At 39.3% G+C, this 26511-nt stretch overlaps 1 protein-coding gene across 1 annotated transcript in view; it reads right to left on the bottom strand.

Annotated features, from left to right (window-relative positions):
• Positions 1-26308, bottom strand: part of LOC113048953 (serine/arginine repetitive matrix protein 4-like) — a 59841-nt gene extending 33533 nt beyond the window's left edge. The window contains exon 1 of the mRNA XM_026210938.1: positions 25397-26308. Within this exon, the coding sequence (XP_026066723.1) occupies positions 25397-25527 (131 nt within the window). The 5' untranslated portion in view covers positions 25528-26308. The remainder of the gene's footprint in view (positions 1-25396) is intronic.
• Between the last annotated feature and the right edge of the window lie 203 nt (positions 26309-26511).

The following is a 26511-nucleotide window of genomic DNA, read 5'->3' as shown; positions in this document are numbered from 1 at the left end:
TGTCTCGCTACAGCGCTTTCTCGGTTTTGCTAATTTTTATCGCCGCTTTATACGCAACTTCAGTCAGGTGGCCGCGCCACTCACTGCCCTCACTTCGGTTAAGTCTCGTTTCAGTTGGTCCGGTTCTGCGCAGGAGGCGTTTGACCGGCTAAAGACCCTTTTTACGTCCGCACCCATCCTCCGCACCCCAGATAGCTCTAGACAGTTTATCGTTGAGGTCGATGCCTCCGAGGTGGGGGTGGGAGCCGTTCTTTCCCAACGGTCAGCGTCGGATAATAAGATACACCCTTGCGCGTACTTCTCCCACCGCCTTTCCCCCGCTGAACGTAATTATGATGTCGGGAATCGAGAGCTCCTCGCCATCCGCCTGGCGTTGGGTGAGTGGCGGCAGTGGTTAGAGGGATCCTCTGTCCCTTTTATTGTTTTAACGGATCATCGCAATTTAGAATACATTCGCTCCGCCAAGAGATTGAACTCGCGTCAGGCTCGCTGGGCCCTTTTCTTTACGCGTTTTGATTTTGTCATTTCATACCGTCCGGGCTCTAAGAACGGTAAACCAGATGCGTTGTCTCGACTCTTCGATCCCTCGGTCGGCCGCACCCCCCGAGAGGAAATTATCCCTTCCGGTCGGGTGGTGGGGGCTACGGTCTGGGGAATCGAGAGACAGGTTAAACGCGCTCTCTCTCACGTCGCTACTCCCCGTAACTGCCCTAGGGGCAGCCTTTTTGTCCCCATTCCCACACGATTAGCGGTTCTTCAATGGGCCCATTCTTCTAGACTAGCGGTTCATCCCGGTGCTCGAGGCACTGTCGCATTTATCCGCCAGCGTTTCTGGTGGCCCTCTTTAGAACGTGATGCGCGCCGCTTTATCGCTGCCTGCTCTGTCTGTGCCCAAACCAAAGCAGGCAACTCTCCGCCTGCTGGTCTTCTCCGACCGCTACCTGTTCCCTCTCGCCCGTGGTCCCATATAGCTCTCGACTTTATCACCGGTCTTCCGCCCTCAGCCGGCAAGACTGTCATCCTGACGGTAGTCGATCGCTTCTCAAAATCGGCGCACTTCATTCCTCTTATCAAACTTCCCTCTGCGAAGGAAACGGCCCAGATTATGATTGATAATGTGTTTAAGTATCACGGGTTGCCCACCGATGTCGTGTCCGATAGGGGTCCGCAATTCGCCTCGCAGTTCTGGAAAGAATTTTGCCGTCTCATAGGGGCCACTGCTAGCCTTTCCTCGGGTTTTCACCCACAGACTAACGGCCAGGCCGAGCGAGCCAATCAGATTGTTGCCCGCATGCTCCGCAGTCTAGCCTTTCGCAATCCCTCATCTTGGGTCGAACAGCTTTCCTGGGCTGAGTATGCTCATAATTCCCTCCCCTCCTCAGCCTCTGGTATCTCTCCCTTTCAATGTTGCCTCGGCTATCAACCGCCCTTATTTTCGTCCCAAGAGACCGATTCTCACTGCCCGTCCGTTCAGACCTTTATCAGTCGCTGTAAACGAACCTGGAAGAGGGTGAGATCCGCACTTTGTCGTTCTAAGAGACGCATGTGCGTGGCTGCCAATAAATCGCGTGTCAAGAGTCCTCGCTATGCCGCGGGTCAGAGGGTTTGGCTTTCTACATCTAATTTACCCCTCCAGTCTGACTCCCGTAAACTGGCTCCCCGCTTCATCGGGCCGTTCCGCATTATCAAGATCGTTAACCCTGTCGCCGTCAAACTCCGGTTGCCGCATAATCTTCGTCGTGTTCACCCGGTGTTTCACGTCTCCTGCATTAAACCGACCTCTCGCTCCCCCCCTCCCACGTCCTTCTCTGCCGTTCGTATCGAAGACTCCCCGGTCTACACCGTCCGCAGGATCATAGATAGGCGGCGTCGGGGTCGTGGTTACCAATACTTAGTCGATTGGCAGGGGTATGGTCCTGAGGAGAGGAGTTGGGTCTCCCCTAAGGATATCCTGGACCCCTCGCTCATTGATGATTTCCTCCGGTCTCGCCAGCATTTCCCCGCTGGAGCGCCTGGAGGCGCTCTTTGAGGAGAGGGTACTGTCATGGTCTTGTCATGATCCTGTCTCTATCTCTCTCTTCTTCTCCCTCTGTCTCCCCCTGCTGGTTTTTCCCCTCCTGTCTCCCTCGCTCTTCGCTTATGTGTCACAGCTGTCTTCACTTCTCATTAAGATAATTCCCCCTCCACCTGGTTCTCATCTTGCCTTGTTATTTGGGCTACTTCTACCCTCTCGTTCCCGTGTCTCATTGTCAGATTGTTACTTCCGAATGAAGCCGTTGCCTTTGGCGTCCGTGTTAGCAGTTTGTCTTGGTCCTGTCCTGTCCTGTCTAGTCGGGGTGAAGTTAGTTGTCTACTATCGCTACCTGTACCTCTCTGTGCTCACCCTTTATACCCCACAGAACCTTACCTGCTGTTCTACGCCGCTACCGCCCCGCACTGCGAGCACCGATCCCCGGCTCTCCCCTGAGCCCAATCAAAGCCTCCACCTCGCCAGCCTTCTGGTAGTTCCAGCCACGGAGGTTTCCTGTGTTAGTTTAACCCAGCCTTCGGGTCTTCCTTAGTTTTCATCTTTGTACTCCTTTGTTGGATTTTCCTGTGGCTTTCCTTTGTTGGATTAAAGACTGTCATTTTGCCCTCGCATTTGAGTCCCCTCTCTTCAATACCCATCACACCAACCAACAATAAAAAAATAAAATAAGCAAAAAAATAAAATAAAATAAATACATAAAAAAAAAAAAATATATATATAATAATAATAATAATATATATATATATATATATATATATATATATATATATATATATATATATTGACTTATTGTAATTTACAAAAAAAATATAAAATAAAAAGTACTGTTCCATAGTGCAAAAAAATACTAGTTTAATTGTTTATTTATTTTTAATTATTATTATATTATTATTTCAATAGCAAAGCAATACTCTCTCCATCTGTCTCTCTCTCTCTCTCTCTCTCTCTCTTTCTCACTTTCACTTTCACTTCCGGTGCGAGCGTGAGTGTGCAGAGCGTGTGGGTGAGAGCTCTTCGGTGAGTCTGAGTAAATCTAATTTTTTTTCTTTCTGGCTTTTTTTCTGATCTTTCGTTTGATTGTTTTTTTTTTGTGCGATTTGGGGTTTTTTTTTTGTAGTTGTTTTGGGCCGCGTGCCACCTTACCGGGAGCATGACGGCCCCACACACACGGTGTTGTTTGGGTTCATTGACCCGGCGTCATGGCGTGAAAGTGGCGTCCGCGGTTAGTGTAGAGAAGTGCTGTCTTGCAGTAGGAGAGGTAGTTGGACATGAAAACATTATGTCTGCCTCCAGGATGAATAATGCCACTGTGGTATTTCTCAGTACTGTTGAAAAGGCTAATGAATTAGTTGAGGCAGGAATAGTTATTGATGATCTGTTTAATGCTGTACTTCCGCTGTCAACACCTTCAAAGAAAGTCACGCTATCTAATGTACCGCCGTTTTTAAGTGATGAGATACTAGGTAAGGCTTTGTCTCGCTATGGAAAACTTGTCTCTCCCATTAAAAAGATCCCTATCGGTGGTGGATCGCCTTTATTGAAGCATGTCGTTTCATTTAGGCGGTTTGTCTACATGGTAGTGAATGATGATGCTGATATGGATCTGTCTTTGCACTTTCGGGCGGATGACTATGATTACATCATTTACGTGACATCGGGAAACATGAGATGTTTTAGTTGTGGACAAACTAATCATTTAATTCGTGATTGTCCCGGGAAAAATTCAACCAATGTGTCAGGTGGTGGTGACGTCAGAAGCGATGTCCTTAGTGCTGAAACGGAGCCAGTTGACGAGACTCCGGGTGAGTCAGCGACAGGGTTACAAATCTCAGAGGATAGAAGTGATGGTGTTCCTGCGATCGCTGTAACTGAAGAACCTGCGCCTGAAAGCACAGTTACTGATGTTACATTAGTTGTGTCTAATGTTCAGGAGGGGGGAGCCGTTATTGAGACAGAGAAGCATTTAAACGATGCTCTCGATGTTGAGCTGCAGCCTGCTGTGGAGAGCGTAGGTGACGTCATTCCAGTGGAAACAGTGCAGGCAGATTTTAAAGTCCCGTTAAAGAGGAGGAAGCCTGGTAGAACTGGGATTGATAGACACGCAAAAAAATCAGATAAAAGTGAGTTGTATGAAGATACGGAAAGTGATAGTACATCATCTGATTCAAGTGTTTGTCTTTCTCAGAGTGATTTTTCTGGTCATTACGAGGTTGATGATATTAAACTGTTTCTTAGAGCTACTAAGAATAAGAGGGGTGTGTGCATTGATGAATTTTTTCCTAATACAGAGCAGTTTGTTGAGAATACTAAGGCTTTCATGATGGAGGGATCCTTTACAAATAAAGAGGTCTACAGGTTAAAAAAAATAGTGAGGAAACTTAACTCTGAGCGTAGTAATGAGGATAGGGGGGAAACCTAATTCCATGGCTTTTAGTGGGGTTTTTTTGTGGACATTGTTTTTCTTTTTTTTCTTTTCTTTAAGCATGTGTCACGTTAATGTTGCTACTCTGAATGTGAATGGTGCCAGAGATATGTATAAAAGAGCAGCATTATTTGAAATAATTCATCAGAAAAAAATTGATGTTATGCTGTTACAAGAGACACATACTGATGTTATTAATGCTGCTGATTGGGCAGTGGAATGGAATGGGGTTGCTGTTCTAAGTCACAATACCACAATTAGTGGTGGAGTCGCTGTTCTCTTCGCTAAGGGTTTCAGCCCACACTCTTATCAGGTTGAAGAGGTTATTAAAGGTAGACTTTTAAAAGTAAGAGCCTCTTTTGAAAATGTTGTCTTTGTTTTTATTTGTGTGTATATACCAACTTCAGCTGTTGAGAGAATGCTTTTTTTAAGTACTTTGTCTTCTATCTTACAAAATGTTGCTGATGACGAGTATTTAATTTTGGGTGGTGATTTTAATTGCACAGAGTCTAATCTGGACAGAAATCATGTGGAACCTCATGTACCCTCACGTCAGCGTCTTGTTCAGTTAAAAAAAACACATGAATTAATTGATATTTGGAGGCAGCTTAATGGAGAGCAAAGGCAATACACTTGGTCTCATGTTCGTGGTAACACAATTTCTTTAGCAAGACTGGATAAGTTTTATGTTTTTAAACATCATGGGAGTATTGTTGAGAGCTGTTTTATTATTCCATCGGGTCTTTCAGATCATAGTATGGTGCAGTGTGGTATCTGTTTAAATTCCATCAAGCCAAAGAGTGCCTATTGGCACTTAAATACCACTTTATTGGATGACAAGTGTTTTAGGGAAAGTTTTAAATATTTTTGGAGCATGTTTAAAACTACAAAGAATTCTTTTAGAACACTGCAGCAATGGTGGGACTTTGGGAAAGTCCAGATAAAGCAACTATGTCAACAGTACTCTCAGAACGTCACTAGAGAGGTAACCCTGAGTTTGAGCTCCTTAGAGACTGATATTTTAAAATTGCAAGAATTGGCTCACTTGCCTGAGGTGGAGTCTCTTATAAAAAATAAGACGACTCAGCTATCTGACCTTTTAGGGCTTAAAACGCAGGGTGCTCTGGTCAGGTCACGTTTTCTAAGCATAAATGAAATGGATGTACCATCAAGGTTTTTCTTTAGCTTGGAAAAGAAAAATGGGCAGAATAGAGTTATTCATGCCTTACGGTCTGAATCTGGAGCATTGTTAACTGACCCTAAGGATATCCGTAAGAGAGCAGCTAATTTTTATGAGTCTTTATATAAAAATGAACTGAGTCCAGATTATAGGTGTGACAGTGCTTTTTTTAAAAATCTTCCTCAAGTGGCGGAGGAAGTCAACGCAAAGATCTCAGGTGCTGTGACCATGGAGGAACTGGTTAAAGCCCTCCAAGGTATGGCGCTGGGAAAAGCACCAGGGATTGATGGTCTGCCTGTTGACTTTTATAAGTCCCTTTGGTCAGAGATTGGAGAGGACTTGCTAGAGGTACTGAATGACAGTTTAGCCGGAGGGTTTCTGCCATTGAGTTGCCGCAGAGCGGTCCTGACTCTCCTACCCAAGAAGGGTGATCTGACGGACATCAGGTGCTGGCGACCGGTCTCCCTCCTGTGTGGCGACTACAAGCTGCTCTCTAAGGTCTTAGCAAATCGATTGGCAGAGGTTATGGACCAGGTAATTCATCCTGATCAGACATACTGCGTCCCCGGGAGGTCAATTTTTGATAATGTTTTTCTGATTCGTGACCTTCTTGATGTCTCTAAGAGGCTAAATCTAGATTATGGCCTTATATCATTAGATCAAGAGAAAGCCTTTGATCGCGTTGAGCACACTTATTTATGGAGAGTTCTGGAAGCCTTTGGTTTTTGCAAAACCTTTATAGATCAGGTGAAAGTTCTCTATAGTGACGTTCAGAGCATTCTCAAGGTTAACGGTGGTTTGTGTGCTCCTTTTAAAGCCTGCAGAGGTATTAGACAGGGGTGCTCCCTTTCTGGTATGCTCTATTCTTTGGCCATAGAGCCTTTATTACAACAAATTAGGTTGAAACTAGAGGGTATTTCTTTGCCATCGTGTAATTGCAACTTTTCATTATCAGCGTATGCTGATGATTTAGTAGTAATGATTAGTAAGCAAAGTGATGTGCAGGTTTTATTCGAATTGCTTGGAGATTTTAAAACCTTGTCTTCCGCTAATGTAAACTGGAATAAGAGTGAAGCCCTTCTGATAGGAAGCTGGGAAGGTGGAAAACCCCAACTCCCTTCTGGTTTACAGTGGGGAAAAGAAGGATTTAGATATTTGGGGGTTTTTCTGGGTGAGGAGACAGTAGTACAGAAAAACTGGGAAGGTTTAATTGAAAAAGTCAAAGGACGCCTAGACAAGTGGAAGCATTTGTCTCCAAAATTATCATATAGAGGACGCGTTTTAATTGTTAACAACTTGGTGGCGTCTTCCTTATGGCATAGGTTTGCCTGTGTAGATCCTCCTTTGCAATTACTTTTAAAAATTCAGACTCTCATGGTGAACTTTTTTTGGGATAGGTTACACTGGGTTTCACAAAATGTATTGTTTTTGCCTAAGGAGGAGGGTGGACAAGGACTAATGCATCTTCAAAGCAGGATTGCAGCCTTTCGGTTGCAGTTTGTGCAAAGACTGCTGGATGGACCTTCAGACTGTAACTGGCGCGCTGTTTCATGCCTGATTCTACGGAGCTTTGCAGGTTTGGGACTTGACAAAGCACTTTTCCTAATGGATCCCCTAAAACTGGACACCTCTAAGTTGCCAATTTTTTATAAGAATACTTTTAAAGTTTGGAGTCTCTTTTTTGTCCAGCGTTCAGATAGCTCACCTTCTCTTTTCTGGTTACTGGAAGAGCCTTTAATCCATGGCGCCCGGTTGGATTTAATGGACAGTTCCTGTTTTCCTGGACTCAGTAGGGTGTTGGTGGGACATGACGTTCTCACTCTGAGTCAGCTACTGAGCATTGTGGGGCCAGATTTCAAGGATGAAGTAGCTCTAGCTCAACACTTGGGAATCAGGTCTATTCGTCTTGTTAACCAGTTGCTCATGAAATGGAAAGCTGCTCTTGAAACAACTGAAATGGAATTGTTAACGGAATATTGTGTAGGTTCTTGTGTTGCAAATCCCAAAGACTCCTTTCCTCGTTTATCTTTGGCTATAAATGTTGAAGGGATTATTTCCCCCTTTTTTAAAAATTCTGCATCTCTGTGTAAAGACTTTTTTTAAGTGCTGGTAAATCTTTGTACAGGTCTTGTGTTTTAGTGTTTAGCAAAAATGTCTTAAGTGCAAGAGTTGATACTCCCTGGCGTGATGTTTTTAAACTGGACGAAGGCGTAAAGCCTGAGTGGAGTTCTTTGTATAAACCACCGTTAACCAAGAGAACAGGTGATTTACAGTGGAAGATCATTCATGGTGCTGTTGCGGTTAACGCTTTTGTGTCAGTTTTAAACCCTGAAGTTGACTCTGGATGTCCTTTTTGCTCTACTAGAGAAACCATTTTTCATGTGTTCATGAATTGTTGTAGACTACAACCTTTGTTTGAAGTTGTAAGCGATGTTTTTATGAGGTGCAATGAGACCTTTTCTCTGGAGACATTTATTTTGGGGTACAAGTATGTGAGAAAAAAAAGTGTTGTCTGTCAGCTTCTGAATTTTGTTCTAGGCCAAGCCAAGCTGGCCATTTATTTAAGTAGGAAAAAGAAAATAGAACAGAATCTTAATCAGAATATGGTTGCCTTGTTTTCTAACCTGGTGAAGTCAAGAGTTATGGTAGATTTTTTATATTATAAGTCCATTGATGATTTTGTTACATTTGAATGTATTTGGTGCTACAAGGAGGCTCTGTGCTCTGTTTTTGAAGGCGAATTGATTTTTGTGCTGTGATTTTTTTCATTTTTATTTTGTACATTTATACTTTGGTGTAAAAGTCTGGTATGATAAATACTAGGTAATGTCTTGTACACTGTGTTGTAATAAAAGTTTTGTTAAAATCAAAATCTCTCTCTCTCTCTCTCTCTCTCTCTCTATATATATATATATATATATATATATATATATATATATATATATATATATATATATATATATATAAAAAATGGTAAAATATATTAAACCTGTTAAAGATATTAAATAATAAACACAATAATTATTAGTAGTAGTATTTAAAATAGGATATGTGAGAGATTTACCCCTTTAAACTTGCAGTGCTCCAGTGCACTGAGTGAGAGAATTTTAATGCCTCTCTAAGGTCATATTTAACAATGCTAATCTCACCCTCATCAAGAACAGATATGCTTTCATTTGTTAACAAGCAAAGAATGTGTATTAGATCACAATCACTCACAGAGCCCATCAGCTAGTCAGCAAATTACTCTGCAAAATGAAATTCAAGAAAATGAGGCATTCTTTGTGGTGCAATGATGGAGGCGAAATATTTCAGCACTTAGAATTTCGTGATAAGCCCAATCTCTACAACACTCTTCCTGTCTGCCTCCTGGGGAAAGAGAGGACGCAGTACACAGCTAATAGACAAAGAGACTAAGGGGTCCAATCAGTGGGCACACAGTAGCTAATTACAGTGAAAGGGATGCGAGGAGGACGTAAGAACAAGTGTCAGCTGGGGTTGTTGATTGGAGTGTGGCATTTCAGAGGGAGCAAAGGATCCACCATTAACACATCAGGCATGGATCACTGCAACAGATTTAGCTTCTTAGCACAGAGAAACTCCATTGAGCACCAGGCTTAGATGTGGGCCAGTTGCCACTCAGAAGCAGCGGACCGGAGAATTCGATTGAAAAGATGAGAGGGCTGGTCCAAACCCACGGGCTTGATTTAATACACAAAAGAAGACAGATGGCTCGGCTTGATATGAGAAACTTCTAAATGTGTACTTCTTTTGATTTGGGAAGCTTTTTTCCACGTTAAGGAGAAGGACAGGAACTTAGCAGGAAGTCTATACGAAGGAGGCCAATTAATTTCAAGCGTGCTGATTCTAGATGGATGAGGAGATGAGCAAAAGACCAAATACAAATTCAAGCTAATTGCTTTTCCGCTGAGACTGTATTACATTCTATGAACTCAAGTGTTGTGGTTTTCATGTACTAGAAAAGTTGAAAATAACGTTTGTGGTTAACAAACGCCACAAACCTGAAGAATCAAATACTGAAACTGTTAAATAATGTAAACTGTGTTTAAAACATGTTAAGGATGAATTCCCATTAATTTCTTATTTTTATTAAGGATCGCTAAGTACACCTTTTAAGGAAAACATAAAATATTAAATGAAATCGTTTTCAAAAATCACTGAAAGAAGAGTCCAACTTGAAGCGAATTAGCTGAGGTGAGTTAGAAGACAAACAGAGAAAGCCGTACAGTCTGTGCTGTCTGATAGGGCTGGCAAATGCAAATAGAGCTTATTATCTTTAAATTACACATGGCTAAAAATAGATTCACAAGCAACGGACCCTCGAAGTTCCCTCCTTATGTGGCACTGGCAGAAACTCCAGACACAGATCACGAATTCAGAAAACGAGAACTGAAATGTGTAATTTGTTATTATTGAAAAGGGCCATTTAAAAAGTTGGTTGAGGGTCAAAACCTGTAGAGTTTTTCAACAGATGATGTCTTTATATTTGGGATTGTCTGGAAGAACTACTCTGCTAATGCCAGTGCTGTGCCAATAAATGGAAACTCAACTCAACTCCTGCAAAATCTGCTGAAGCTGTACTGTAGTAATGAAGAGAAAAACCTATAAACCTGTCACACTATGGTGAGATAAATGCACAAAGAAGATAAATGCAAATATACCAGGACAGTACAGGTAAGAGACATAGTCAACCGGACGGTGAACAGAACACAATTAATATAGTGGAGCAGATGATGATAATTAACCAGACACACCTGAAATAAATGACACAATCAAACATGAGGGAAAACTGAGTCACAAAACACATGAGGGATGAAGACAAAAAAAACAACAACAACAACCTTATAGCCAAATTATAAAAGTACAAAGCCCCGCACATGGCATGCAGGAAAATAAACAATTATAAGCTAAACCGTGCACACGATTTATTATTTCGTTCCCTCGATTTATAAATATTATGTAACATTTTCAAAGTAATTTCCTCGATTTGCTAAAACGTGCACACGATAACTATTTTGTTCCCTCAATTTACAAATTGTGCATACGATTTACTAATTTGGTTCCTCGACTTGCTAAATCATGCACACGATTTATAAATCAGGAGAATGAATTAGTAAATTGTGCGAATGATTTAGCAAATCGAGGAAACAAATTAGTAAATCGTACAAACAATTTTTTACTTTAGGGAAGACAATAATAATTGTCTGCACGTTTTAGCAAATCGAGGAAGCAAATTAGTAAATCGTAAGCACAATATTTTTACTTTAGGGAAGAAAATAGTAATTGTGTGCATGTTTTGGCTAATCGAGGAGATGAATTAGTAAATCGTAAGCACAATTTATAAATCGAAGGAACTAAATAGTAATCGTGTGCACGTTTTAGCAAATAAAGGAAACAAATTAGTAAGTCGTAAGCACAATTTTTAACTTTAGGGAAGAAAATAGCAATTGTATGCATGTTTTAGCAAATCAAGGAAACAAATTATTAAATTGTAAGCACAATTTTTTACTTTAGGGAAGAAAATAGTAATTGTGTACATGCTTTAGCAAATCGAGGAAATGAATTAGTAAATTGTAAGCACATTTTATAAATCGAGGGAACGAAATAGTAATCGTGTGCATGTTTTAGCAAATTAAGGAAACAAATTAGTAAATCGTAAGCACAATTTTTTACTTTAGGGAAGAAAATAGTAATTGTTTGCATGTTTTGGCAAATCGAGGAGATGAATTAGTAAATCGTAAGCACAATTTATAAATTGAGGGAACGAAATAGTAATCGTGTGCATGTTTTAGCAAATTAAGGAAACAAATTAGTAAATCGTAAGCACAATTTTTTACTTTAGGGAAGAAAATAGTAATTGTGTACATGCTTTAGCAAATCGAGGAAATTAATTAGTAAATCGTAAGCACATTTTATAAATCGAGGGAACGAAATAGTAATTGTGTGCATGTTTTAGCAAATTAAGGAAACAAATTAGTAAATCGTAAGCACAATTTTTTACTTTAGGGAAGAAAATAGTAATTGTTTGCATGTTTTGGCAAATCGAGGAGATGAATTAGTAAATCGTAAGCACAATTTATAAATCGAAGGAACGAAATAGTAATCGTGTGTATGTTTTAGCAAATTAAGGAAACAAATTAGTAAATCGTTAGCACAATTTTTTACTTTAGGGAAGAAAATAGCAATTGTGTGCACGTTTTAGCAAATCGAGGAAATGAATTAGTAAATCGTAAGCTAAATTTTTATATAGAGGGAACGAAATAGTAATCGTATGCATGTTTTAGCAATTCGAGGAAACAAATTAGTAAATCATGTGCACTTTTTAGTACATCGAAGGAATAAACTAGAAAAACGTGTGCACAATTTTTTTTTCTTGCATGTCATGTGCGAGGCTCCATATAAAAGTAACTCAAGTTGTCTTTTTTTGTATTTTAATTAAAGAAGATTTGCTGTGAGGTTTCACATTTCTCTTGCATCGTTTTTGGCTGTGCACCAGTCTGTATTGTTGAAGATATCAATTTTCTTCTTGTATAGATAACCTATAAGTATGCAAAGTGAGTGTGTGGCAGTGTCTCATAGACTGAAAGGAAGGGGGATTGTGACAGCGACGAACCGAACGGCTAACATTCTGTGCAGTGGAGCAGGACTAAGCAGCTTCACACTGAGACTCAAAATGGAAACCACAAATCATTGATTATTTCAGTCCTGACTGAGTCCCTCTCTCTGAGGAGGATGCCATTTGTGGAGAATAGAGCCAGCGTCGTTAAACCAAACCCCACCAGAGCAGCCCTAATTATTCCAGGCTATCAACAATACACCATTTGTGAGTGGGGAGGTTCATTTTGTTATAGCCCTGGGAGTACAGTAGCCGAAATAAACATAGAGTAAAGCCTAAAGCAACCATGGCGTTTGTGTAAGACTCCTCCTGATTATGTTGGCATGAATAATTAAGTGAAAAACGGACAGATGTGTCCGTCTTGAGGTGAAGTAATTGACTGTATCATTTCCGAGTGTATCCTGCACAGCTACAGGTGTGCGATATTTACATAAAGTGATTCAAATTTATGCTAAATCTCAAGAGAAGGGGTATTGCTATCATTTATAATAGCATTCCCAAAGCTCCTCACAGATAACCTGGCAATCAAGTCCTCGTTTCCATCAAACATGTGTCCCACTTTTTATTCATTTCAGTCACGTCAGTATGGATCAAATCCAATGATCTGATGGTCATTAATATGACAGATGAGTGTATAAATAAATGAATGTTCTCCTAAAAGTTCTTTTCTGAATGCCATAATAATTTGTAGCTTTAATCGCGTCAATCCCTTACTGAAAAACAAAGACAGATATCCTTTTCTTTCCACTGACAAACTGTCCGCATGCGGCTGTGACTCGAGAGGAACTGTGGCCCCGACGAGAGCCAGATACGGTAATTAATGTGATGAGAAGCTGAGACAAGGAAGCAACACTGTGTCATTCCTCAACTCGAGCTTCACCAGACTCCACAACCCCCTCCTCTCTGCTGGCCTTTGCTATGCAAAACAGCTCACTGAATAATTCACAAAGCGCAGTCTTTACGAGCGTCCGACGTACTTCACACAGCACTCCTTATGAAATAATGAAACTGAATAAAATATAGATTGTTTTGTGTGGAGAGGAGAGACAGAACTTCTGTAGCAAATTTACAGTTCCTCATAATAGCCTTCATTACCTTTCTAGGAGGAATTTCACCTAAACTACTCAAACTAAAGAGTAAATCAGTGTTCTTTGTTAATATTCTATGAAATTTGGGCATCCTAAAGTGTTTTTCCAGTTTAATGAATGCATAGTATTCCCATTACTGAACACCTAGGGATGCAGTATCATCTATTATCTATGCAATATCAACACTGCACTGGCTCCCTATCAAACATCGTATAGATTTTAAAAGCTTGTTTATTACTTATAAAGCCCTGAATGGTTTAGCACCTCAGTATTTGAATGAGCTCCTTTTACATTATACTCCTCTACGTCTGCTACGTTCTCAAAACTCAGGCAAATTGATAATACCTAGAATATCAAAATCAACTGCGGGCGGCAGATCCTTTTCCTATTTGGCGCCTAAACTCTGGAATAACCTACCTAACATTGTTCGGGAGGCAGACACAGTCTTGCAGTTTAAATCTAGATTAAAGACCCATCTCTTTAACCTGGCTTACACATAACACACTAATATGCTTCTAATATCCAAATCCGTTACAAGATTTTTAGGCTGCATTAATTAGGTAAACCAGAACCGGGAACACTTCACATAACACCCGATGTACTTTCTACATCATTAGAAGAATGGCATCTACGCTAATATTAGTCTGTTTCTCTCTTATTCAGAGGTCACCGTGGCCACCAAATCCAGTCTGTATCCAGATCAGAGGGTCACTGCAGTCGCCCGAATCCAGTACGTATCAAGACATGATGGTGGATCAGCACCTAGAAAGGACCTCTACATCCCTGAAAGACAGCGGAGACCAGGACAACTAGAGCCCCAGATACAGATCCCCTGTAAAGACCTTGTCTCAGAGGAGCACCAGGACAAGACCACAGGAAACAGATGTTCTTCTGCACAATCTGACTTTGCTGCAGCCTGGAATTGAACTACTGATTTCGTCTGGTCAGAGGAGAACTGACCCCCAACTGAGCCTGGTTTCTCCCAAGGTTTTTTTCTCCATTCTGTCACCGATGGAGTTTCGGTTCCTTGCCGCCGTCACCTCTGGTTTGCTTAGTTGGGGTCACAGACACTATTTAAACTGAACTGAGATGATGACATCACTGAATTCAACGGTTGAAACGCCTTTAACGGTCATTTTGAATCATTGACACACTGTTTTCCTGATTAATGTTGTTCAGATACAATTTTTTACAAACGAGACCTGTAGAATTCTCCTTTACACTGAAAAAAAAATGTAATAAATTATTGATTTAATTTACAAAAAAAAAAAAAAAAAAAAAAAATTGTAAGGTAAATTTAAAGAAACGTGCACACCAAATAAAACACTAACAAAACAAAATTCTAACATTTAAATAAGTGAAATATATTAACAAAAACTATAATACTAAAATATCTCTGCTCCAAACACACACCCACACACATGCACTCCCTGGACCTGCTCATTAATTGCATGCACAAAGGATCAGATCTGTCCTCCCCACCTGTGCTCTGTTACATGGGCAGATGGAGAGAGGGCTCCACTCTGAGCAGGACTCATCCGTCTACTCTGTGAGGTACAGTACCCAGCCCCTCTCTGCTCTGCCAGACACTGAAACCAACCGGGCAAACACTGCAAGAGGAGCTATTTTGGAGTTGGATGCTACTGACAGTGGCCTGTGTAATGGTTGCCCGCTGACACTGTTCCGCTTGAAAGGATGGGAGACTGCTGGGACATGCACAGAAAGCATACACGCGGAGACAGACCACCAACCAAGTCCTTTGGTCTTTTATCAATAATTAATTATTGATTTACACTTTTTTTTAAATGCTTACACATTTTCAAAACTTTACACACAAATCCAAGAATTGCACACAGAAAATGTAAAATGCCTCACATCGCTTGCAAAATGATTTGCAATGCACTGCATTCAGAATATCACATATCGCAAACATTTGTATTACGTTGCAAACACCTTTGCCATAATATTGTATTTTGGGATATATTACACGCACATAGTTATTTAAAACCTTAGCTTCTTGCTCTTCGTGTGAGGCACCAATGAATAAGTGTGGGATTTTTTGTTGTGCAAAAACTGTTTCATGAAATTGAAAAAACTGAGTCAAAGGCCAATAATTAGTGTATGGTTTTGCAGATTTGGTGAATTTTTTTATTTATTTGTAATTGCATACAATGTTCCATTTAGAAAATCAAATGCATGCTTCCAAACTTTGACAGGGAGATAAAAAAAAAATGCAAGGAAAATCCCTCACTTGGCGGGAACTGCCCGCTGTAAATGTTGGTAATCTGTAAGTCCTCATTAAAGGGACTGTGACCCCCTCCTAACAAGCAGGTGTAGGAAGGCCATTATATTGACGCTCAGTAAAAATGCTGCCATCATTTCCACTAGCCTTCTATATTATTTAGTACCCCATCAGAAAGAGGCTATTTCTATTTTATGCGAGGGAGGTTCATTCACTTCGCTCAGTCTCCTCAAGAATGCTCCCTTTCAAGGGCAAGTGGATTATTCTGTTATCCATAATGTGTCACATGAAGTGCACTCAAGGACCTACAATTTACAAAACACAGTGACATTCTGTATGTTTGATGGCGCATGTCCTAAAAAAAGAGGTTATTCATAATATGGTACACAGAATACATTCATTGCCTGTTGAAACTGAATTTCATTACGCACAAGTCAAACAGGGACTTGCTAATAATGCATTCTGGAATTGCCACCAAAAATAATTTATTTTCAAGTCAGTCTTGCAATAATACTGTTGATCTACTAATGTCTAATTGATTCATTTTGTTGCCGTTATTATCCAGTTTGTAAGCTTAAACCCCTGGTGAGGCAATAAAATGAAGTAAATATCATAAACTTGCATGAGCTTAATTAAACTCTGTCCATTCAGTTTTCAGGCAGCTCAAGGAAATGACCGAATATTGCAACACATGCTTCTCTATGCTTTAATTACATTAAGTGGAAGCTAATGAGAAAAACGAGTGCATTAGTATAAGGATTTAATTGCAAATTCTAAGAAGCTAATGAGTAATTGCCTGAATTAACATATTTTATGTTGTTTTTTGTGCAAGTTTAAGGCAGATTTAAAAAGCAGAGGACGTCATCGTCACGTCACGAAAGAAAGTCTGGAACAATTACAATTTAGTGCATTCTGTATGTTTAATTTGAAGTCCAGAAAATCGTAATAACCATAAAACATAGAAGGGAGCACCAGTTTAAAACTACACTCAACTCCAAGCTTGTGGCATTACTTTGCCCTGTTCTTGTCAGCTTCGATATACTACAGTAAGTCATTCAGAAGTGTCAGTCAAATTTGTGCCGTCCTTCTCCCACTCATATACCTTTATTCTTATGACCCTGACACTTTAAAGTAGAAATGGAGAGAGGATGAAAGCATAATAACTGATTAGTCACACAATTTCCCTATAGATTTTGACACAAAGAGAAAATTTCATATCAAAGGAAAATAACTTTTAGCATATACCGCATAGATCAAGAGAACGGGTCTCTTAAGAATAAATCCACAAGCCACTGTTTTCCATATAATACGATCAGAAAAGCATCGCCACAGAATTAAAAGGCAAAAAGTGCAATACTGTATATCGAGGGCGTTTAAATAATTAAATAGCATCTGATTCAAAAGTCTCATTATAATGTGCATGGGAACACGAGCACCTTGTAAAAGGCCTGATTTACTGTTGTCAACTTCTTTACAAAATCCTAGCTCACAGTAAGGTGTTTTTCTAAATTCTACAAAGCCTTTTTAATTAAAAACTTGAAATAGTCACGTCATTGCTCACCTATCTACATGCCTTTCTTGTTTTGCACATGCACTATTTGAAACACATATGTGAAAGTATTAATTTCTGATAACAGTGTGTTTGAAGATAGCCTCTGAAAAACGTTCTTCAAAGCCTGTGAAGATACAATCTTTTAATAGCTTAATCTTCACTTGGGAAGAATTTAACTGTTTGTGGAAATTATTATTTTTTTTTTTTTTCAGAGACGTTCGATATCACTTGTGAGTTCTTGCCTTTAATATGTATAGCTTTCGGAGCAGATATGACTGAATATTAATGATCAGAAGTACAATTTTACGTAAACCTCCCATGCAATACGCAGTGATACAGAATACAGGGAAGCATTATTATAATTCTACGTCATTAAACTTCACTGTTCGGCCTCGATAGAAACATACACATTACAAAGAAGAGCCTAAAACAATAAAGAGAACATGTTGATGCCAACATTTTAAAAAGCCCATCCTGGATGTTGAATAAATCACTCCGTGGCTTACTATCAGAGCAGTGCAGACAGTTGAAGCCCGAACATCTGCTCAGCCTGAGGGTGAAGGAAAGGAAATGTCAACTTAAGGAACACTTGTCCTTGACTGCAAGATTGATCCCTAAATTGAGAGGTGGGAGAGCTCCATTCGCTCGTTATTGCACAATGGCGAGGCAGTGACATCGCCACAGAAGCAGTCCCAGCCCAAATGAAGCATCAGTTATGCAAATGGAAGCAATTTTGCGTGAGTGGCAGATCGTCTTCCTGAAATGAGGATGGGCAAGGGATGGAAATGAAAAATGACGGGGAGGCAGAGAAGAGGAGAGCCAGCCGAGCTTGAAATGATTCAATTTAGGCGATGAAGGTTTGACTTTGATAAGTTTGCATTTTAATAATGGCCTTTGATCACTCCTGGAGTCCAGTGGTGAGGAAAATAGCAGTAAAGCACGTGTGCATCAGGAGTCGGCGAGCTGAGAGATATACGTGAGACACAGCTTGTAGTAAGATGTGCCTGCTACTCGTCTCATGTTCGGTTTGACACAACCTGCTCGACTGAGTCTCAGAAGATTGTGTGTGTGTTGAGCGACAGTGTTCAGCATCATCGGTGCAGCAGCACGAGTAAATAAGGCACAAACAAATTACAAAAAGCATGTAAGTTGGACATATGGGATATTAATTAGCTGGAGTATATCATCAAGTTTCTCAAAGTCGTGTAGATTTACCTTCAAACCGCTTTCTGAATGTCACGAACATCAACAGGCACTGTATGCGCCAAACTTTTTGATGGGAAAGCTATTTTTCATACAGTGCAGTGTTGCACTTCAATTAATGTTTTATTTATTTATTTATTTATTTGTTAAACTATGCATCATGTAAACAAGATGTGCTGATTTTCTAAATATCAACGTTGTGTCAATCCTGGTGCTGTAGGAAATCATCACACCAAATCTGCATCAGACCAGTATAATATTTGATTACTGAAAATTATTTTTGAATATTTTTTACATAGTTGCATCTCAATAAATTAGAATTTCGTGGAAAGGTTCATTTATTTCAGTAATTCAACTCAAATTCTGAAACTCGTGTATGAAATCAATTCAATGCACACAGACTGAAGTAGTTTAAGTCTTTGGTTCTTTTAATTGTGTTAACAATTTTTGAGATTTTTGTTGTTGTGTGTTTTGGCATTTAAAAAACGTTTTAATTATTTTAGGTCTTTAACTTAAAATGAACGTGAGAAATGATGCCTTGAGAACTAGCTATTTTCATATTTTTATTTTTTACGATTTTTGTCTAACTTACACGAAAGAAAAAAATGTATTGTGTGTTTTTGCTGCATCTGGAAATATTTCCCTATAAATCTGTTCATACAGACTTCTTGGCATAGCATTCTATTCATACTACTTCTAATGAGATAAACAGATATAATAGAGTAATGGAACTGTGATGTCACAGTTTGTGTCGGCAAAAACCCGGAAGTGAGTTTGAAAGCAAGAGTTTTCTGAATGGGAGTTTGGTTAAATCCCCTAAAATAAGGTCCGTGGTACACACAAACTCAAGATACTTTCATGTTTTATTCTACGACATAAAACACACCAGTCACACCCCACTCTTGACTTTATTAAACAATTACTTTTCTTTAAAAAGACAGTTGTTAACAAGTTGCTAAATGGGACATTTTATATTGTTGTTCGACTATATATATTTTTTTTTTTTTGCTTCGTCTCGAAATGCAACATAAGTCTTCAAATGGAAGATGATAATTTTATCGCTTTACTTAAAGTAAACTCATATTACGATTATTACATGTAAACACCACATTTACTGGCTTAGTCACGGTGAAAGGGAAACTTTAGTGATGCATAGTGCTTAAATCCACAGTAATATTAATGTTTACGGCCACATGAAGCTTTTTTACGAAGCATATAGATTGAGTATTTTCTAGAAGCAAGGATAAAATAAAATTTTGTGCACCCACCATAACAAAATGATAGCTAAATGTGGTACTTTATTCACTAAACTAAGTTTAATCTTTCCAAATCCAAAAAATCGCTCACTTTGCTGTTATTTAATAGAACAGTATATGGAGACACGTTTTAAAATATAATTAAAATATTCATATTAATCAAGGACTTTTAATGCACCTTATTTCAACATGTTTTCATATGTCCTTTATTTATGATTATTTCATTTATATACTATACTATTTATTACTAATGTCTCAGTCTCATAGTCTTAGTTTGGCTCTAGTTTTGTATTTATTCCAGTTATTATGAAAAGGTTCATGTACAGTAGCATGGATTAAAATCAACATATGAAGCTGAAGATAGTTCATTTATAGCCTAAGTTTAGCATTTATTTACTCTATAGAACCTGTTTGAGTAGCATTCTACTACACAGACCGACAGAGACTGTGTCTCATTTTGAAGGTTGCATTTGTCATATTTCAGAAAAGTACCCATTATATTGCCAAAGTAAGAAAGAAATTACAGTCATTTACTCCACACAGGAATTAGAGTCTGCATTCTAATGGTTGTTTTCTGAAATTAGATGACATTATGTGGCTGCCGAATGCTTTCTCTGAAAGGTGCAGGCTTCAGAATAAGACACATGCAGCCTGTCGTGACTGTCTTGGGTAATACACACATCAAAATTAGTTTAGCAGACTTGAAGTAAACCAGTTTAGTACACTATAAGTAAAACTGCAAGGCATTTTATTGATGCATAAAAATTAAAATGTATTTGTAGTATACTTAGCATGAAATAAATGTATTTCAAATGCATTTGAGTATATTTATATTTCACTAGAGGTGTGAAAGCAGGAGATTTGTATTCACTTCTTATAGTTGTTACACATGCTTTTTGGCAGTGCTATATTTTTTTTTTTTACCTTTGACATTAATGTTAGTTTGGCTTTTGGCTAAAAGAACTGCTAGAAAACATCTTCCGTGGGATAACAGCCTGTTTTGATTCTATTTGCATATAGAAAAAGTTAAATATAACTTGCTTATTCACGTACGCATTGCTGTAAATCCCGTGCACAATAAATAATGCAGGAAAAGTAATAAAATAATAGCAAATGTAACCTCTCAAAAAGTTCAACCCAGCAAACAAACGAACACTTTCTAAATGCTATTGCAAAATATAAACAGGATGAAATCCTTGGGAAAAATGTGTAATATGACCGCACCTCTCCTGGAAACTTTAACTTATAGCTTTTATTGTGTATTATGAGTCCAGATAGCTTTACATACATCACAGCTGAAATTCTCCCGAACCACTCAATTTGCTGAAAAAGAGCTACTGTTAAAACTTTATTCAGCTGAAATAAAGTCTGTAAATTATCAAGGCATGGAAAAAAGTGCATAAGTGGATTTATACTCATTAAATATGGCTGTTAATATTTAATGGAATCAGTATTACTTCCATAAATGTATGCAGTCCTGTGCCAGCACTTTATGGATTATTCATCCTGGTGATATTACTCCAGAATAACCCCAGGTTGTGCCTCGTTTTCCTTAATCTCACCAGCGATGTTCTACAGTTCCTCTGAACATAGTAAAGGTTTGTGGGCTCCACAAGAAAAGGGTAAGATGGGGGTGAAGCATACATTTAGTGTAACATTCCTCCGGGGGAAATGTGATTTAATGTGGAGTTCACTGTGATTAAAATCCAATCTACAAAAGAAAGATTCGACGCTGTGCAGAATAACCTTGAAATAGCCCAGAGAGCTTTAATACATTTCTAAAGTGAATGGCAGCACATATTTACATGCACACACAGTTCATACTCTCACATGAATGGTGTTAGACGCGCTATATAATGACGATTAAGACTTTATTTTGACTTTCTCAGAACAGACATGAAATATTCCATCACTCGAGTATCAGATCGCCAGCATACAGTAAGTCCTCCATATCAAGTCCATATACTGCATCTCCCTGGTGTTTCACAGCTGTGCTTTTCATCTTGTTATTGACTGAATGTTGGACTCTCTTCCGGCTAAATAAAATGTGTCTTCTGCCTCTGCTGGAATGAAACGGTGGCTACATTTAAAAGGAATTATAGCTGAACCCTGCAGGCCTGGCAACCATATCAGTATTTCTCCAGCTGTCTGTGAGACAGAGACCCCACCCACCCAGAAGAACAAGAGAAATTGTGCAAAACGGCCTTACAAAAAACTAAATAAGTGTCTAAATAAGATTCCTTGGAATGGCATAACTCTATTTGCGACCAAGCTGATGTAAATCGAATTAATTGGAACTAAACGGAAGTGAGAGTTCTGACTTGGCTTCTACATATGTTAGGCCTTGACAAACACAACCTTTGAACAATCCCGCTTCCTTCTGCTTTCAGAGAAAAAACTAAAGAAAGACTGGATGTACTAGACCTCGCCAATGAAGAGCACTGAAATCATTGTCCTTCTGTTCGTTTTATAGCTCCAGCAGTAGCTTGGGTTTGTGGTGACTACTCAATTAAAAACAAAAAATAGAGGCTTGCACCAAGCTTTATAGATGTTACATAAAACACAGTATTTTATATAATGATTTGCAGGTCAATAGCAGTTTAATACATCGGAATTTAGCTTTTGCACAAGAGAATGGCTGTGGAAAATCTTACACGAGCTTGATTGGGTTATGATAATGAACGACAGGGTAACCGCAGTCTTCAATTCATTCAGCTTCATCCAGTCCAATCAATAGCAGACCAACAATCAATCTACGAAACAAGCAATTCGGTAAACTCAATTCCTTCTCAAAGCAAACATGTCTTGAAGAAAAATAAACCTTCCCTGGAAATTTGTGTAAAAAGAAAAGACCAAGTAAATACGCTTGAATGTTAGCAGCAGGGTTTTAAAAGCAATTTAAAAGCAAGTTTAAAGATGATATGACAAGTACCAGTCAATTATTCGCATAGGGGCAAAATTGCATTTTTGAGAGAAAAACAATGGATGTAAGTGTACGAGTCAGATTTTACTATTATAGTCAGCAGTAAACTGAATAAAACATTTATTTAGACTCTATAAATATGTATTTTAGCTCCCTGTACACCCCCCCCCCCAAAAAAAAAAAAAAAAAAAAAAAAAAAAAAAAAAAATATATATATATATATATATATATATATATATATATATATATATATATATATATATATATATATATATATATATATATATATATATATATTACAACATCTTTTATAAACACCATAGTTGAACAAATTGGGAATGCATTATACAATTAATTCTAGGCTCATGTGTGTGTATACAGTATATATTTATAGGATTTGTATTGTTTACTATATGCTGTAATATAGTGATTTCTCTTCTTTTAGATTCGGGAGCAGTCCCATTCCCAGGTCTGTTACCCTAATCTTTTTATTCTCCTAGTTAAACTAACATCTGCTAGGGGATGGGGTTGTCCCCCTTACTCTTTCTCCCACGGGCCATCTGCTTCCTAACCCACACAAACACACTTAGACTGAGTCCAGCTGAAACCCTCTGCATTTTTAATGAGGTTTGCCACTGAGAAGAACAGATTGTGTGGCTACAGTGACCCTCTTACTGCACGGGGGTGAACTCATCTCTCTAGTCTTGCCAGAAAACACTAGGTCTACAGACGAGGATCAGCAACACCCTTTGTAATCGCCCTGCGCTGTGGGACTCTTGAAAGCTCAGTGACACCACGAGAAAGGAGGAGGAAAATTAAACACAGCCGATTAAGTAGAGAAGAAAAAAAAATCATGCATAGGTGACCAGCATTTTTCAGCTGAATAACCAATAATGATGTTTCTCCAGTCATGCAGCTGATACTACAAGCTGATGGGCCGTATGCTCTGTGATTTATTACTGCAAACAGAAAGACATCATTTTATTTCTCAACCATTTTAACATCTTAAAATCTCGTAATGGCTTGTGCAATCTCTGCCTGTGGTAAAAACAACCAAGATGACCCCGAATGCTGAATTTGCACTGGTTAAATCAGTGATATTGATTTGGCTGTTAATGTTGCTGTCATTACCAACCCTGTACACATCAACATCAACGTCAGGTGCACCCTGAAGGGCGAGCAGACTTATGAATATGTAAATATTCACAGTGAGATAAACAGGTAGAGAGGAAGAGACTAATGAAAGAGCGAGAAGAGGCTACTGGAAGCAAAATTAACAATGTGAATTTTTAATCTTAACGTTCTCTCTGACGATAACAACAACAACAATATAAAAAGCCTCTTTTTTAAAGAGACAATACACTTTATAAAGGATTTTTTCATCCAAAAATTTTAATCCTGTCATCATTTACGCATCATTTTCACTTGACAGTTTTCTAAAAATATATATTTTTGTGTTTGGAGCAACATTAAAGTAAGTAATAGTTTCAGAATTTTCATTTTTGTTTGAAAATTTAAAGAATGTTTTGTCAAGAATCCTAAATTCTAAACAACTAGTTTAACTCTTAAGGTCAATTATATTATTTAAACAACTTCAAATGACGATTTCTCTTTCAAGTCAGGAACAACATTTCCTTAAAGCAATGCTACATTTGCTGTCTTTACAGAATACTGAGACACAGTAAGCAGCAGGTTTGCGGTGCATTTCGACTATGAAGCAGTTATGTGCTAACAGACTACGATAAAACCTTAGTGCTTCTACACTGCAAATCCAATCTCCATGAGACTGTAAGATGGGTTACACAGTGCATGGAAAGGTACATGCATAAGAGTGAATCACAAATCAGTTCTGCACTCCTTACCGGCGTAATGAGCGAGGAGTAAGGCTTGATCCTGATTAACAGGAACTGAAGGAAAGGGAAGCAAAGCCCTGGTTTTTCTATCGCTATTTCGCCTTTTCTCTCTATTCGCCATGCCTCCTAATTCATGGGTGAAGGAGAAGGCGCTGAGATCATCTTCATGTACTAACCTAAGGGCATGATGAAGGGCTCCACTCTGACTTGATTCATTAGGACTCTATGTAGCCTCTCGCTCTGCTGTGCACTTATGTGTGCACAAGTGAAACTGACTGGCCTCCAGTGAAGGACGGACGATGATGAATGTAGAGCACAGGAGAGCACAGCGTTTGTGTGATATAGAAATGGGAGAAAAAGTTGCATGAACACAAGCAAGGGCAACCAAATGAGAAATCTGAGAGAGCTAGCTCTTAAAAATAAAGGTTCTTCACGATTCAATAGAAGAACCATATTTGGTTCCAATAAAGAACCTTTAACGTCTGAAGAACCTTCATGATTTTGTGGCGAAAAGAAGGTTGTTCAGATTATAAAAAGATAAGAAATTGATGTTTCTTTAAATTCTTCATAAATTTTCTTCTATGGCATTGCTTTGAAGGACCTTTCAAGCACCTTTATTTTTAAGCGTGTACTGAGATCCCAATACACAACAGATGGTAGACAAAACAAAAACAAGACACATTTCAGGAATAAATAATGCATTTTGCTATCTTACACTTTATTTTAATTTGTATTTGGTACAGTATAATTATGCATGAGAGTAATACCAATTAGAGTTAGGATTAGGGTTACTTGCATGTTATTATGTATCATTTTTGGTATTATAATAGTAAGCACATGTAACGTGTAACAAGGACACCTTAAAAAAAAAGTGTTAGCATGTTGTTGTTTTTTTTATATATATATATCTGGCACTCCAAAAGGAATGCTATTAAATGGTATTATAAAACCAAACGACTGCTAATCATCATTTTAGAAAGGGCATAAGAAGCCCCAGGCTGCAGGACTCACTTTGTCACGGCTCTGCGCGCGGTGATGCTGGCGACGATGATGCTCTCGGGTCTCGGCATCGCCACGGCTTTGAACGTGCCCTGCCAGAACTTCTCAAAAAGCTGCTTCTCTCCCTGAAGCACACTTGCCATGGCGTCACGATGTTTTAGGGGTGAATACCGAGTCGGTTGTGTGCCGTAGTTCCGCTGAATCCTCTCACGGTGGATGTGTGTAGGCGGCTGAACGAGGGAGCTGTCCAAGTTCTGAAACCAGCGAGTGTTATGGCTCCTTTCTCCGGTGTTTGTGTTTGTCTTACGTTTTAAGTTCTCTCCAGAGTCCGTTTTTACGTTTCCCCCATCAGTTTCATGACGACTGCGGCCAGCTTCTATTTATTGCATCTGCGTCCCTCTTCGTGCATCCCGTCTTCAAGTCATTTTAAGAGTCTGAAGCCACCTGCTGAATCGCTTTTTTACAATATGCATTGCACTCCCTTCAGTTAGAAATTACATTAACGAGCGTGCATTTAGTTAGATATTAGATTAACGAGCGTGCATTCAGTTAGAATTAGATTAACGAGCGTGCATGAGTCCAGTGCCAGCGTATGTGAACGGAAGAGTTGTGTCAGCCTCAGCTCGCTCGCGTCGCGATGTGAGAAACTCAGCCGATGCTGGCTCGCTTTTGTTGCGCGCGCCTTGTGACGTTGAAGAAGAGAAGAGTAAAGGTCACGGGGAGCGTGACCATCCCTCCGTGCTCGTTCTCTTTCTCTCTCGCGTCCTCTGACTCGAACAAAAGACGGTGCCTGTTGCCTTAATCAGCATAACAAAAGAGGCAGGGGTCGGCGCAGAGGCAGCAGACGGAGCATGTGTCAGGCACAATACTTCCGAGGCACAGCATTTCCCCCATCAGCCCTCGAGGGCCCACAGTAAACCCCCCTCCCTCTCCCAAACACCACCTGTCACTGAAACCCCACCTGCAGAGTGCACAGGTGATAGCACTACAAACAAAAGGAACACGCCTCCACATTTTGTGCCTTTGTATATATGTACACTCTTCATATGCAAGTCATTCTTTCAGTTTGAAAAGCATCACTGAGGCTAAAGTATGCACATAGGTTCATTCTTCAGAATTACTATTGT

The sequence above is a fragment of the Carassius auratus genome, chromosome 30 (genome assembly GCF_003368295.1).
Source record: "Carassius auratus strain Wakin chromosome 30, ASM336829v1, whole genome shotgun sequence".
NCBI lineage: Eukaryota > Metazoa > Chordata > Actinopteri > Cypriniformes > Cyprinidae > Carassius > Carassius auratus.
Note: the sequence above shows the minus strand (reverse complement) of the source record. Positions and strands in the feature narration are given on the sequence as shown.